Source organism: Apiospora kogelbergensis (assembly GCF_038363985.1).
Source record: "Apiospora kogelbergensis strain CBS 113332 chromosome Unknown utg000002l_segment0_segment0, whole genome shotgun sequence".
Taxonomy (NCBI): Eukaryota; Fungi; Ascomycota; class Sordariomycetes; order Amphisphaeriales; family Apiosporaceae; genus Apiospora; species Apiospora kogelbergensis.
In genome coordinates, this window is record NW_027117419.1 from 2383046 (window position 1) to 2398593 (window position 15548).

The 15548-nt window shown below is 53.0% G+C and overlaps 6 protein-coding genes across 6 annotated transcripts; 5 read left to right on the forward strand and 1 right to left on the reverse strand.

The window, feature by feature from the left end:
- Positions 1-57: 57 nt before the first annotated feature.
- Positions 58-5083, forward strand: PG998_003632 (uncharacterized protein; the record flags this gene model as incomplete). The annotated part of the gene is made up of 5 exons (XM_066870450.1): positions 58-541; positions 609-3100; positions 3229-4285; positions 4344-4726; positions 4841-5083. The coding sequence occupies 5 exons, from the start codon at positions 58-60 to the stop codon at positions 5081-5083; spliced, it is 4659 nt and encodes a 1552-aa protein (XP_066734200.1).
- A 484-nt stretch (positions 5084-5567) lies between these two features.
- Positions 5568-6579, forward strand: PG998_003633 (myo-inositol-1(or 4)-monophosphatase; the record flags this gene model as incomplete). The annotated part of the gene is made up of 2 exons (XM_066870451.1): positions 5568-5685; positions 5762-6579. 2 exons carry the CDS (start codon positions 5568-5570, stop codon positions 6577-6579), a joined length of 936 nt encoding a protein of 311 aa, XP_066734201.1.
- A 449-nt stretch (positions 6580-7028) lies between these two features.
- PG998_003634 (uncharacterized protein) lies at positions 7029-7573 on the forward strand (the record flags this gene model as incomplete). Its single annotated transcript, XM_066870452.1, has 2 exons — positions 7029-7068; positions 7140-7573. The coding sequence occupies 2 exons, from the start codon at positions 7029-7031 to the stop codon at positions 7571-7573; spliced, it is 474 nt and encodes a 157-aa protein (XP_066734202.1).
- A 1391-nt stretch (positions 7574-8964) lies between these two features.
- Positions 8965-10740, forward strand: PG998_003635 (major facilitator superfamily transporter; the record flags this gene model as incomplete). The annotated part of the gene is made up of 4 exons (XM_066870453.1): positions 8965-9031; positions 9099-9400; positions 9477-9540; positions 9602-10740. The coding sequence occupies 4 exons, from the start codon at positions 8965-8967 to the stop codon at positions 10738-10740; spliced, it is 1572 nt and encodes a 523-aa protein (XP_066734203.1).
- A 968-nt stretch (positions 10741-11708) lies between these two features.
- PG998_003636 (Survival factor 1) lies at positions 11709-13059 on the reverse strand (the record flags this gene model as incomplete). The annotated part of the gene is made up of 4 exons (XM_066870454.1): positions 11709-11816; positions 11876-12677; positions 12739-12954; positions 13037-13059. Coding segments are annotated over 4 exons (1149 nt in total), but the record flags the coding sequence as incomplete, so codon positions are not given.
- Positions 13060-13831: 772 nt separating this feature from the next.
- PG998_003637 (mitochondrial 54S ribosomal protein uL11m) lies at positions 13832-14413 on the forward strand (the record flags this gene model as incomplete). The annotated part of the gene is made up of 2 exons (XM_066870455.1): positions 13832-13966; positions 14078-14413. 2 exons carry the CDS (start codon positions 13832-13834, stop codon positions 14411-14413), a joined length of 471 nt encoding a protein of 156 aa, XP_066734205.1.
- Positions 14414-15548: the final 1135 nt, after the last annotated feature.

A 15548-nucleotide genomic window follows, 5' to 3' on the forward strand; every position in this document is an offset into this window, starting at 1 on the left:
ACCTGACAATTCGCGACGTACACTTCGGCCCCCTTGACGATTTACGCGAATGCAATGATGAATCACGATGGGCAGCCCCAAGACACACAGCATTTGCAAATAGGCAATGAACCACCCGCAAGCTCGAGCGCGCCGCGACAGCACACGAACAGCGCCATGGCTGCACACGAATTGATCGAGGCGCCAAATGCGCCATACCAATATCGGAGCCGGCCCGTGTCCGTCGCTGTCGATCCCGTCGGCCTCATCATATCCGAGTGCACCTCTGTGACATCGGCTATGCGCAAGCATGCTCGCTGGGAGCATTCGTCGGTCTCCTGGATTCTCGGTGGAAACCCGAATCCCGTCCAGCTGGCTCCCCCGAGTCCTATGCTTCGGCCTGGAAGTAGGAGCTCGAATACGACTGTTGGCGGTGATGGCGCGCAAGACTCTGTTGCAGCGAACCGTTGGGGTTTGCGCGGAAACAAGGGAAAGAGCATGCTGGACAATCCGTTGATGGCTGGGTTTGGAAGACTTCGGCATGAGTTGTCTAGCTGTAAAAGTAAGCAAACCGCTAATGTGTATGATGTCTTTAGAATGACCACTAACGCCGCATTTCCGTACTACAGACATTCATGACTTCGACGCCCCGGCGCTCCTTAACCCGTTCCTCCAGGTCGTGCAAGCCTCTTCGACGTCCGCCCCAATCACCACACTTGCGCTCAAGGCCATCAGGAAATTCTTGTCGTACGGTTTCATAAGCCCCAAATCGCCTCGCTTCCCTCTAGCTATGCAGTCGCTCGCGACGGCAATCACGCACTGCCGGTTCGAAGCCAGCGATTCGGCTCAGGACGAGGTTGTTCTACTCATGATATTGCATCTCATGGAAGACATGCTGTCTGGCCCCGGTGGCGCGCTTCTCAGCGATGAGAGCGTCTGTGAGATGATGGGGACTGGCCTTACGATGTGCTGCGAGCGTGAATTATCTGAGCTTTTGCGGCGAACGGCCGAATCATCGATGGTACGAATCTGTCAGATCATATTCGAACATTTGAAGTATTTGGAAGTTGAGGCGGGAGATGACATCGAGGCTCTTGAAAAACAGACCAATGGAGACATGGATGCCGTCAAAATTGTCCCGTCTACAAACGGAGCTGTCATGGGTGCCCCTGACGCTCCTACTGAAGCCGGCGAGCAGAGGGACTCCTCCAGCTCTGACAAGACCGACAAGACCGATAAGACCATTGACCCCCTGGAACAAATTGAAGGCGCTTCGGTGGCGGACTCTGCCGAACTCGAGATCAAGCCCTACTCGCTACCCTCGATGAAGGAGCTTTTCCGTGTTCTTGTGGACTTACTAGATCCTCACGACGACCGCCAGACCGACATCATGAGAGTTATGGCGCTGCGCATAATTCATGTGGCTCTAGAAGTTGCGGGCCCATCGATTGCGCGACACCCTGCGCTGGCAACTGTGGCCGAAGACAAGCTATGCCGTTATCTATTCCAGCTCGTCAGATCCGACAATATGGCAATCCTCCAGGATTCTCTCATTGTTGCTGGAACTCTCCTAGAAACTTGCCGAGGTGTTCTCAAACTTCAGCAAGAGCTTTTCTTGTCCTACTTGGTGGCTTGCCTGCATTCCCCTGTCGAGATCCCCCGGGAACCTGGTATCGATCCTTCGCTCTACGATGGGATACCGCAGGCACCTAAGTTAGTAAAACCTCCACCTTCGCAGACCAGCAGCGGCCGGTCGACTCCTGTCCCCGTCAAGGATCGCCAGAAACTGGGGATGGGGGGTGGCGCACGGAAGCCAGATGCTCGTCAGGCAATGGTGGAGAGTGTAGGCGCACTTATCAGAATGCCCAGCTTCCTGGTAGAACTCTTCGTGAACTACGACTGCGACACTGATCGCATGGACATGTGTGAGGATATGATTGGCCTTCTGTCAAGAAACGCCCTGCCTGATTCGGCAACCTGGAGTACCAGAAGCGTTGCGCCTCTCTGCCAGGATGCGCTCCTGGGCCACATACAATTTATAGCGGACCGACTAGACGAAGACCCGGTGTTTGAAGGATATCCAGATCCGGAAGACCTGAAGAAGCAGCGGGACTTGAAGAGGACCATCATCAAAGGCGCAAGCAAATTCAACGAGAAACCGGAGAAGGGGCTGGCCTTTTTACATTCCGAGGGTATCATTGATGATCTCAACAACCCCAAATCAGTTGCCACGTTCCTCAAGGGCACCTCGAGAATATCCAAGAAAGTCCTGGGAGATTTCATTTCTAAGAAGAACAATGACAAGCTCCTGGAGGCATTTGTGGAAATGTTTGACTTCTCCGGAAAACGTGCCGATGAGGCCTTGCGGTTATTCCTGGAGAGCTTCCGGCTTCCCGGAGAATCTGCGCTCATCGAGCGTATCGTCATGACGTTTGCAAAGAAGTACATCGAAAGCGATGTGCCCCCGGATTGTGCGGATGTGGATGCTGTATACATCCTCTGTTATGCCATCCTCATGCTCAACACCGATCAGCACAACCCAAACTTCAAGAACCAAAAACGCATGGTGGTACAAGACTTTGCTCGCAACCTCAGAGGAGTAAATGGCGGCAAGGATTTCGCTCCCGAATACGTCCAAGCCATCTATGATGCGATCAAACATAATGAGATTATCCTTCCTGACGAACATGACAACAAACACGCATTCGACTATGCCTGGAGAGAAACACTACTCAAGGCGACTACTGCGGGCCCCATGACGCTTCTCAACACTAATATTTACGATGCTCATATGTTTGCAACGACGTGGAAGCCCATTGTTTCCACCCTTGCCTACGTATTCATGTCGGCGCCGGACGACCCATCCTTCGCCCGCGTGGTAACGGGGTTTGACCAATGTGCCCAGATCGCTTCGAAGTACGGCATCACCGAGGCTCTCGACCATATCATTTACTGTCTCAGCCGCATGACAACATTAGTCACAGATGATCTCTCCAGCACCGCGCTCAATACTGAGATGAAGGTGTCAGATGACGGCGCCAGCGTGATGGTCAGCGAGCTTGCCGTTAAGCTTGGTAGAAATTTCAAGGCCCAGCTGGCGACTCTTGTGCTCTTCCGGGTGGTGACTGGGAGTGAGGCTGTGATTCGCACCGGCTGGCAACATATTGTTCGGATATGGCTGAACTTATTTGTCAACTCCCTTATTCCCCCTTCTTTTCTAACGATCTTGAGCGCTTGAATTTACCAAAGATACCCCTCCAAACCCCCTCCCAAGTTATCGATAGAGCCGCGAAGGCCGCAGATACCGGGTTATTCTCCGCTTTGTCGTCCTACATCTCGAGCTATGCGGCAGATGACCCTCCTGAGCCGTCAGCCGAGGAGGTTGAGAGCACATTGAGCACCGTGGACTGCGTGAAAGCTTGTCATATGGGGGATGTCTTTGCTAACATCTCGAACATGTCGGCCAGTGCGCTGCAGCCGCTTGTCGAGGCCCTTCTTGAGGCGCTCCCAGAAGATGAAAACTCCGGAGTGCCCGTCATCACTGTTAAGCAGGATGGCTTGCCTATGTCTCCTACTTCGACCCCAAAGCAAGCTACCAAACAGCCTGTCTACGATCCCGCTGTAGTTTACGTGCTCGAATTGTGCACTGTCCTCGCTCTACGAAACGCTGAAACTATCGAGGCACTGGGGAAGAAAGTCGCAGACGCTTTGCAAGCAATCCTGCGCAACTCGAGTCGATTCCACACAATATTGGTGTCACGAGCAGCCTTCTACCAATTCAATATTCTGAAGGCCAGCTATGAACACGATTTCGTTCGAGCCCCGGTGTTGTTACACACGATATCCAGCTGGTCGAAGGACACTCTGGCCAAGGCGGCACCACTCGTCCTAGAAGGCCTGAAGCTGTGCATTAGCCAGCCGGGACCACTTCGGAGCGAGATTATGACATCGCCCGACTTCTGGGTTCTCCTGCGCACACTTGCAGCCAACCCGGAATCATCCCCGATTGTCTTTGAGATCCTGGAGGGTGGCGTCTCGGGCACTCCGTCGGCAATCATAGCCGATAACTACGAGGCTGCGATAAATCTTTTGAACGAGTTTGCCGCAGCTGCCAAGGTTGGCGCGATAGCAGAACAGAAGGGGAAGACGGGCGAACGACGGCCGCGAAGTGCTCGCCCTCCTAAGAAGGAGGCGCCGAGTGACAACGCTGTTGTCTTGCGCGGCGTAAAGGCCATCAACATGATCTACAACATGACGTCCCGCATACCGCATTTGATGAAGCAATCACATCTGGAGAGCAACGAAGGTTTGTGGCCCCATGAATAACCCATAGAAGCCCTGTTTTGAGACTAACTCGCATGCAGCATGGTCGGCATATTGGCTACCGATATTTCAAGCACTGACAACACAATGCACCAACCCGTGTCGGGAAGTACGCCATCTGGCCTTCACGTCACTACAACGATCGCTCCTTTCACCCGAGCTCACTTGCAGCGACCATGAGGAATGGACGGCGATCTTTGGCGAAGTCCTGTTCCCCCTTATCTTCAAATTACTCAAACCCGAGGTATTTCAGTCTGATCGAGACGGGATGAGTGAGACGAGGGTGCAAGCTTCCTCGCTGCTATGCAAGGTCTTCCTCCAGTACCTGGTCCTCCTTTCGAAATGGGACGGCATGCTGGATCTTTGGCTTAAGATCATCGACGTTATGGACAGGCTTATGAACAGCGGGCAGGGCGACAGTCTGGTAAGTCTTCATCCTCCCATGACTGTTTTACTCAGTGACAGTAGCTAACGATTATCTCTCATTCAGGAGGAGGCGGTTCCGGAAAACCTGAAGAACGTATTACTATTTATGCAGAGCAGTGGATACCTTGTGCCGCCTAGTGTAGACCCATCCCAAGAGAACCTTTGGGTCGAGACTTGGAAGCGTATTGACCGCTTCCTTCCCGAGCTTAAGAACGAGCTTGCGCCCGAGGAGCCCCAAGTCGAAAAGGCTGAGGAGGCGGTGAACGAGAAGGGCGCGGTCGAGCAAAGCGCTGAGCAGACGCCAGAGCAGCCAGGAGCAGAAAAGGAGGAGGCCGAAGAGAAAGCGGCGGCGTGAGAAGTGAGGCGACGATGACGGGAAATGGACAAAGAAGCAAGCTGCCGTCTCCTGCAGGACTCGGCCGCTGCCGCCAGACCATAACATGCGATAGAACAAAGGCCAATAGAAAGAAACCGGGCGGCGAACGGAGCCTGCTCGGCTGTAGATTATTTCCACTAGATTTTGTCACATTCAGCGGAGTGAAGTGAAGCACTGTGTTAGAACCAAAGAAAACTTCGATCAATCTGAGCCGTATTTGAGCCGTATCCGTCCATCCTCTCCTTTGATTGCTGAATGGTTGCAGCCGTCATTCTTCCTAGCCCACGACGGAATACGGAGCGGGGTTGCTGACCTAAAAGGGACCCCCTCGCTAACAGGAGTGCAAACAGGAGCGCAACCACCACCGTCATATGCCAACCTGGATTCCCAAGCATTACGAGCGAAGTCAACACCCGCGAAGCAACTAAGTTTACATGACAAACAAATTGTTGTCATCACCAACATGGCAGACCTAAATCTGGAGGAGATACGCGACACATTGGTCACAGTCGCGTATGAAGCTGGTCGGATGATTCTATCGGCAAACCCGACCGATATCGCAACAGATACGAAGCTGAACTGTCAGTTGCTTATAAGCCACCGCTTCCACGGTGATTGCTACAGAACCAGAGGTATACTGACGCTTACTTATTGCAGCCGTTGACATTGTCACTGAGGCCGACAAGGCCGTCGAGGCTATGGTCTCCGGTCAGCTCCAGAAGAAGTACCCTTCTTTTGACTTTATGGGGGAGGAGACCTACAAGCCGGGCCAGAAGCTGACGGCATCACCTACCTTCATCGTGGATCCTATTGACGGCACCACCAACTTCGTACACGGCTTCCCCAGCGCGTGCATCTCGCTGGGCCTGGCCGTCGACCGGACCCCGACCATCGGTGTTGTCTACAACCCATACCTGGACCAGCTCTACACGGCCATCCGCGGGAAGGGCGCCTTCCTGACCCATGGACGCGCCTGGGGCATCCCCAGCGAGACGGGCGCGGACGGCGGCGAGAAGGGCCGGGTCAGCCGGCTGCCGCTATCGCGCAACCCGCCACCGCTGGCGGGGCTCGGCGCGGCCCTCGTCGCGGTCGAGTGGGGCAATAGCCGCGACGGGGTCAACTACGCGGTCAAGACCGAGGTGTTCCGCAAGCTGTGCGCGACCACCGAGACGGGCGGCGCCATGGTGCACTCGCTGCGCAGCCTGGGCAGCGCGGCCCTCAACCTGTGCGCCGTCGCCGCCGGCCAGCTTGACGCCTACTGGGAGGGCGGCTGCTGGGCCTGGGATGTCTGCGCCGGCTGGACCATCCTCGCCGAGGCCGGCGGCGTCATGGCCGGCGGCAACCCGGGCGTCTGGGAACCCCAGATCGACGACCGCAAGTACCTGGCCGTCCGCGGCGGGGCCACACCCGAGCAGCAGAAGGAGCTCGTGCGGCAGTTTTGGGACGTCATGGGGGATATGAAGATGGATTACTAGATTGAAAGAGGGAGGAAGATCCATGCGCCTTGGAGGCTGCAGCGTAGTATTCGCATTGCTAGGGTTGAGTCTTCATTCGTCTTATATAGATTGACAAAACCAGACGGTGGATTGTTTCTTTTAGAACTATATTTCACAGTAGGTTTTTTTTCTCGTTTTTCTTATGCGATGGCAAGGTCAAATTAGTCTATGATTCTCGATTCTAAGACTGAAGAGGATGAATAGCCAAGTTGCGCAAGAATCCAGTCGCTGCGTTCAAAAGGGTCGATGGGGACGGATGTCTTGGTCGTCTGGAATGCCGGCTCGATGCTACTGTTCTCTGAGAAACCACTGTAAATAGACTGCTAGATCTCTTTGTCACACGTGACTGTTTATTAACACAACACAGAATGCAACGCAATTGTTGTCATGTTGTCGTATGGTCGGTAGATCATGCGTAGCATTGAAAGATGCAGGATGCTGAAGAGCCCACAAGATGTGGTACCCAAAGTATGTATAACCATGCAGCAACCCAACTGTACGACCATGACGGTAGCCAACATTGGCCAACATACTGCCAGGGAAGCCATGTCTTGAGGGTACCATCCACCCGGTCTTCGAGAATTGGGTGGCGGCTGATGCCAAGCTTCTCCAAGAACTACAGCAGCCCCTTTTGCTGGCCAGCCGGATCCTTGACACGGATCCTGCTCTGGAATGGATTTCCGACTTTACTATAGATGACATATTCTCGAAGGGGTATCCGGGAGCTCGATCTCCACAGGAGCAGGCTTGTCTCGGGGCCCAGAAGGATATCACCCCCTATAGCATAGCCAGGCACCATAGGGCATCGTGGGCAACCCCTGAACAGAGGAAGATTTGGGCCAGCGAAACATCGCAAGTAACGTCGCGACAAATCGCCAAATCTATCACCTGGCAACTCGATGCAGACATGCTTGTGCAGATGCCAAAAGACGCGCTTACCTCGAAGTCCCGCAGTTGGGGTTCTCGGGGCTAGACAAGCTGGGCGGCGGCTGTGAGCTTACGGTGGACGAACTGAAGAAGAGACTTTCGCATCTGATTGGGCATTAGTGTGTATGTATGACATGGTATTCCAACGGGCTGACGGGGTGCATGTTCGATACGTGCTCCATCCCGAGTGGGGTCGTCCAAAGAGCCCTCCAAGCCTCCCGCATTTTCGATGTGTGGATGTTGGGCGCGTATCCATAACTCGCGTGCGGCATCTCTAGATCCCTGCAGCCTGCATTTGACGTATCAAAGCCGTGCACACAACGCAGGAAAAAGGCATCTCTGTCTTTTGTGTCACGGTTACGCCCCCATTTCCGTCAACAACTATGTATGTACGTATTGTGGAGGCAGTGTGCCATTGCCGTTGTCCTGACTCGTGGCAGGCAGTCAGCAGTGGGAGAAACGGAATCCACATTACTCCTGAACCGTCTTTGCTCTTCCGCGAACTAACAAAATTTGAAGTGTCCGGATATTCTCACAGTCCAGATGAGAGTATCTAGCGCATGCACTAGCCCTAGGATCAACGGCAGAGGACTGCATGGCGTTGCGACTTCGGCTGTTGACCGCCCCAGTGCCAACGTCTGTGGCGAGGTTGCAAGCAGCATACCGCTACTTGCGGTACATGCAATCATCCTTACACCATCTGCCGTACTGCACATACATATTGTCTTTGAGCACATAAAGTTTCGAAGCGTGAGCAAACATGAGCATGTTTACATTCCCGACAGGGGAAGGGCCATGTGGGTGGCTGCTAGGTGGGTGAGCGGGATTCCGGGTGTGGTAGGTTGGGCGGGCAGAAGGCGGGTTAGGCGGGCAGCGGGCTAGGCGGGCTAGAGGGGCAGTCAGCAGTCAGTCTTAGTCTACAGGGGAAGACAGTCTAGACAGTCTAGACAGTGGAGTCACTCTGCCTCAAACAATCCACATCTCTCTCTACGTACATGTTTTGGTAGCTTATTCGACTTGAACTCCCTTTAAGTCTCACACAGAACCACGCGAGCAACTAAACTATCCTTTGCTATTTCTCCCTCTCAACTTTTTCTCTCTCCCTCTTTGTTTTTGCCTTTGACGAAACTCCTGCTTCCACTTTCGCACATATCAAAACACAGCAATAATTACGCAACGCTGCTCTAATAGCTTCCAGTGCACCATCACGCAAGCCACCCGTCACTCGAACAGCAAGCCACGGCCCCTTGGTTCGAAATTCGAAAGGAGGAAAATACGAGGCACCAGTGTGCCGCCACAGCACCCGAGGCTTTTCTTTGCTGCATCCGGCATATTCTCTCTTGCTTGAGACTGTCTGATAAAGCTTTCTAAGGTCTTCGTGTGCTGTGCTTCTCGTCGTAAGACTTTTACCAAGTCGTGAGAGCAAATTATCTAACAATGCAGAGATTCCAATCCCCTCGCAATACCGAAAATGACTTCCCTACCCGCCAACTGTTCCTGCTCGGTACGTCCATATCCTGCAAATGCATGCAGTCATGAGTCGCATCGAAAACTGACAGTCACCCGAACAGGAATCGTACGACTAGCAGAGCCGATCGCTTTGACCTCCATCTTCCCGTATGCCTGGTCCCTCATCAAGCAGTTCCAGGTCGGTAAGGAAAGCGATGCTTCCTTCTACGCAGGCTTGCTCATCTCGGCCTTTTCGCTCACTGAGGCCTTGATGGGCATGTTCTGGGGAAGCCTCTCAGATAGAATCGGCCGCAAGCCTGTGCTCTTACTAGGATGCGCCGGTACAACGGCAAGTCTGCTCATGGTCGGTTTCGCTCAGAACTTTTGGTTTGCGCTCGCTGCACGCGCCCTCGGCGGCATGCTGGTAAGCTCCTCCTCTCCTATTTTCTTTTGGCCTCGTTGCCCAGATCCCTATGGCTCTAACATATATAACCATGAAGAACGGAAATATCGGCGTCATCCAGACAATGGTGGCCGAGATCGTTACACGTAAAGAGCACGAGCGTAAGTCGACCTCGGAAGTTCTGCTATCTCTCGGCTTAGGACACAATTGCTAATTCCGCAGCCCGGGCCTACGCTATCATGCCCTTCGTTTGGTGCATAGGAACCATAATCGGTCCCTCGATCGGTGGCATATTTGCAGAGCCCCATAAGTCGTGGCCAAATGTCTTTGGCGAGAACAGCTTGTTCACCAAATTCCCGTATCTGCTTCCCAACGTCATATGTGCCACGCTACTCCTAACCAGCATTGCAATGGCCTACTTTCTTCTCGACGAGACCCATCCCGATATGGCCCCTCACGTAATCAGGAACAATACGTATGTCTCGGAAGAGACTCCCTTATTCGAAACGTCGGACTCCCTCAAGCAGCCACCATTCGACATACGCTCGGAGACGTATGGCACCATCAGACGTAGCATCGAGCATCAGCGCGAGACACCTTGCGACAAGAAGACTCAGAAACACCGGCAGCCGAGCATATTCACGAAACCGGTGATGGCACTCATCTGTGCCTTGTCATTGTTCACGTATCACAGCATGACATACGATCACCTCTTGCCCATATATTTCGAGGATGACAGGGCTCCGGATATGCAGACTGCATCCTTCAACCCCCTTCAATTCTCTGGCGGTTTAGGGCTTTCAATGCAAAGTGTCGGCGTGATTCTTGCATTCAATGGCGCGATGGCGCTGTTCGTGCAGGTAGTGATCTTCCCGATTGCCGCCTCCTACATCGGTATCTACAAGTTATTCGTCACCGTCACGATCCTGCATCCTATCGTCTATGCCGTTATGCCGATGCTGGTACATGTGCCCGAGTCGATGCTGTACCCAGCTATCTACAGCTGCCTCGCTATTCGCAATGTCCTCTCCATCATACTCTACCCGCTGCTTCTCATTCTCATCAAGGAAGTAACCCCCTGCTCGAGCGTCTTGGGCAAAATCAACGGGTTTGCTGCCAGTGCTGGCGCTGCCTGTCGCATGATAGCTCCGCCAGTGGCAGGATATCTGTACACCATTGGTAGCCAAATGGACTGCACAGCTCTGGCATGGTATGGGAGCGCATTTGTAGCCATTATCGGGGCGTTTCAGTGCCTCGGCGTGAAGCGACCTAGGTGCGAAGATTCCTCCGAAGAAAGCACTGGTGGCCAAACCAAGCAACACGCGTTCACCACCATCACCGATATCGATGAAGAAAATTAAAGTTGTCTGTTCTCCCTTGGCTTGGAGAACAGATTTGGTTTTGCTAGGCTTACGAGTTGCTGCTACGACGAGAGAGGCGTTCTAATATTATAAACTTTCATGACGGCAACGACTCGAGATACACGTATGAGAAGGAGTCAGGGTTAGAAACAGTACTGTTAATTCCAGATTTTGTGTTTCTGGCGTTTGGGGGTAGGGCGTTCTAGATGGTAAACAAAAAGAGCTGGTTGGCGATACCTTATACTCATGCTCAGAATTGATGGTTCTCTTATCGGGGTCGAAATTCTTGTAAATAGATCTGCTCGGAATGTTCCCTTGAAGGGCTGATAAATCATCTGATTTGATATGTATAAAATGACATTTCTTTATCTAAGTGATCTCCTCGGGCTTGTATTAGTATTTCACGCTTCGTTTTGGCCCAACAGGAATGGAGCTCGGTATCCTTGGCGATCACTTTGGAAGGAGCGCAAACAAAAACAGCAAGGGAATATTCATCTCACATAAACGCATACAAGAAAGTCCTCGGTTCATTACTTGTTGGACGTACTTACAACGGTTGAGGTGAGATTATAGGATTGGCGATGAGCAGAGAAGGCTGGTATACACACACTAATCTGAAAATCAAGGCTGTGTAACTCTTAAGCGAATGTGGCCTTCGCAAATGGAAATGGATTATTACGAGAGCCCCCTTTGGCTCAAACTAATTAGGGTATGTTTACTCTGGGCATGAGAAAAGTAGGACTCGCCCGCCCAACTCTATGAATGTTCGACTTCCTTAACCAACGGATACTGTCTGCACCAGTTTCCAGATATACGTCTGTATCAACACTGTGTCTCTGGCTTCATTTCGGTGCAGACGGTCGAGGTCCGCGTCTCCTGAACAAGCGTGCCACAGTGCTCTACGACTGGGTTGCTGTTGTGGTACTGTTTAGCGAATGGACTTGCGAACAGGTTAATCTGCACTTACCTGCTTCTGTTTCTGAGATGAAGGTCGCTTCACTGAAGAGCTTTCCTGAATCGGTAATCTCCTCGTCGCCGATCTTCAGCTTCATTTCCACAGCCTCCGTAGGGCAGAACTAGAAGATGCCGGTCAGCGCATTCCCAGATCGCAGCAGTCAGAAAGGGGTTAACAAACCTGGTAGATGTACGGCTTGGTGCCAGCCGCGCCAGCAACAATCTTCTTGACGAAACCGGGCACCTCGGCCATAACGTCAATGCGATCAAGGCGCTTCTCGAAAGGTCCGACTATGACAGCCTCGACCGCCTTCCCGTCCTTGGTTTTGCCGCTCCACGTAAACTTGATCTCCTTCGGCTCGGGCCATGAGGTCTCGGGATCAACGGTGGTTTTGGTATGCGTCGCTGTTGTGATGCAGCCGGCGGCAATGATTTCGCCATCTTTGGCAATAGCACCGACTCCGACGGTCGTGGTTCCATAAGACGGCGGTGTGGTGAACTCCATCATGATGGCCGAGTACTTGGCGCTTTGGAAGTTCCCATACGTCCATTTGCCCGCGGCGTGGTGGGGTTTCATGCCCTGCAGAGCGTGGATGAAAAGCGCCTGGCCCTTGAAGTTGATGGGCCCGTCCTCGGTCGTCATGGTTCCCTCGGCGGTACATCTCGGCCAGAAGGCGTGTCTCATAGTGCCCCAGGGCTTGGAGAGGTCCGTACCAAACAGTGTGTTGCCGTCCTTACCTGCCACGAAGGCCGGGGCGGTGCGGGTAATCTTGAGGTCGACAATGCAGCGCTGATCGGTTATGGACTTGATGGCGTAGGTCTTTCCGTCTTCAGAAAGCTCGATGGCGCAGTCCTTTGCGTAGAAGTTCACGTTGTCGTCGCTGAAGTCGACATTGTCCAGAGCGGTAGAGCACCACAGGTGGGGCTTGGAGGCGTCGGGATAAGAGATCTTCGAGTTGAATTGGCTCGTGACGCGAACACCGCTTCACGATAAACCCATCAGTTTATTTGGCCAAGAATGGTGTTGCTAGGAGTCTTTCTTACGCCACATTACTATAGATGACCTGCGCGAGAGCGACGTGACCGGATTCTGCCTGGATGTAGAAACTCTGAGTCTCGACGCTGGTGGAGCCAAGGACATGCCACTTATGGTCTTGTCGGGACAGTTCGGTCCAAGGAGTAGTTTTGGCGTCCTCGGCGACGGATCTGACAGCGGAAGGGCCGTAGATGGGCTCCTCGGTGCCGACGACATCCGCCAAACTTGAGAGTGGTGGTAGCCATGTTAGCGGGGTTTGCTCTTTAGACAGTCAGGTCAGTGGGCTGGAAGACGGGAAAAGCTCACGTCTTCTTGGCCCAGTTGAACATGGTGTTGGGCGGTGTAACGTCTCGTCAGAGGAATTTCCCTGGGAGAATCTGGTAGATGTTGGCAGAAGGGGTTTGGGGCGATGAAAAGAAGATGATGCAAGAGAAGAGGCGGTATGATACTAGAGGCGAGTCGAAGAAATGGAAGTACGACTATTGCACGGGTTTAGACTCGCAGCACTCTTGCAAGCTCCGGGTGATGGCGCCAAGGCATGACATGACCTATTAGTGGGGTGGAGAGAAGCGCCGGAATACTTGTACATAGTCAGTAGTAGGAAAGTAGGAATAGTCGGGCCAGTACAGTACAGTATATGTCACTTGCAAGTAACAGGCCGACGGAGGGGCAGGTGTCTATCGATAACAGCCGTTCTCGTGGAATAAGCTTAACTCAGCTCGGATCCTTATGGGCGGCTTCAGGCGCTTTAGCTGGCCTAGTAAAGCGACGGTGGCAGGGGGCCCTTCACACTCGACATACCCGATACTTGAAGATACTTGGCGTGCGTTGGCGGGCTCTGGTGCTGGCTTATGGACAGACGACAGACGACACACGACTAAGTACCGGCAGCTCGGACGAGGAACCGCCGACATTGACCAGTAGCTGCCACTAACGCCAAATTTTAGAGGTCATCGACTGGCAGGTCTCTGGACAAGCCGTGACAGCCCGAACCTATTCCCTCGATTCACTCCCAGCATTGAACTGCTGTCGCTCTCTCTTCCAAGTCTGCCGTCTTTCCCACGGCCTGCCTCCCCACATTTGCCCAACCAGTCTACCGCAATGTCGAAGCGCGGTGCCGCCAGTGGCGCAGACCAGATTGTCAAGCTGATTGTCGGAGCTGGCCAGGCGAGCCCCAGCCCTCCGGTCGGTCCAGCGCTGGGCAGCAAAGGTATCAAGTCAATGGACTTCTGTAAGGTACGAAACCCAGGAGCGCTCGCGCCAGACCTGCTTGTCGCGGCGGTGGGCGAGTAAGGCCGGGCAGTTCTTGGAGCCGTCGTGCTAAAAACAAAAACTTCACTACTTCAGGAATTCAACGCCAGAACAGCCCACATTCTACCAGGCACCCCGATGCCGACGCGTGTGACGGTCCGCCCAGACAGATCCTTCACCTTCGACATCCGAACCCCACAGACCTCCTGGCTCCTGCGCAATGCCGCTGACCTGCCGGTGGACAAGAAGGGCAAGCGGAAAGGCTCGAGCAAGCCCGGCCACGAGTTGGTCGGCAGCCTCACGCTAAAGCACGTGTATGAGATCGCCAAAATCAAGCAGACCGAGTTGCGACTATCTGGACTTTCGTTGGAGGGACTCTGCAGGTCTATAATATATCAGGCCAAATCGATAGGGCTCGAGGTAGTGGCGTAAGCGAAGGCCGTCTGGTTGAAAGAGAGGCCGGACGGGGAAGATGCAACGCCTTTGGGCCACTCGGTAAAAATACATGTATCGTTATGTGAGGGCGGGCAACGAGGATTTTATACGTGACTAGGCCGTATGAACCACGTTCGAGGGGTGTGCAGTTTCGATGCTGTCTGTACGATAGTCATCTGCCGCATGTGCATTATCCTCCATTCTACAAGAGCATTGGAAACCCAACTTCATAATTGCAGTGCCGATTCTATGCCTGGGACAATAGCAGACCATGAGATCGGGTTAACGGGTGCAGACGGCGCATGTGTTTTGCGCTGCATAACTCCTGCACCAAGGCTGGTTGGCAGGAAATGATCGCATGAAGCGATTGAAAGCGAGATGTAAACACGCCATGCTACCATTCACCATCTGGGGTTTACTGTGAGGGTACCTGCAGTCAGCCAGCTTTACATCTCAGTATCGCAACACAAAGCAATGGAATGTCCAAGAACGTACCCAATAATTGTAGGGCTGCTGATGATCACATCCTCGCAGGAAGAGTTGTGGCCATTGAATTATTTATATTGCTCTTGCTCCCTATATACATTCTATACTAAATAGTGTGAACAGTCTTCAAAGTATATATGGTCGAATTCTTACAGGACCAACATGTGCATCACTTGCTCTAATAGGTACTGCACATACACAGCCTAGGCTCCTAGCTAGAAGCACATTTGCGCATTACTAACTGGTCAGGAAACCGACCTTCAGCAATTTGTCTGTATATGAAAATCTCCCAGCTGCCCCTGTTAGTGATGCAATATATCATAGTACGCGTCAGGACCTATTCCTGTAATATTACACAATGAACAGAACAAAGCTATTTGCCCGGGTCTTCGTTGGTAAGTTTCCCGTGGTGTAAACTTACAATCCCCCGATGAGAGGGCGAGTGTGCACATATCGGAGTGTAAGAGTTTCATCAGCCCATCCAGCTAGACCAACGCACCCCAATCGAAGATCGCACCGGCTGATGATCCGGGGCCAAGATGGGGACTTACGACAACTCCCCGTAGTGGATCTGGGTTGAGTGGTACTCGACACGACTGGATACGCATCTAGGCATGCGCCTGGCACCTGGCTCATGTTTGATGCC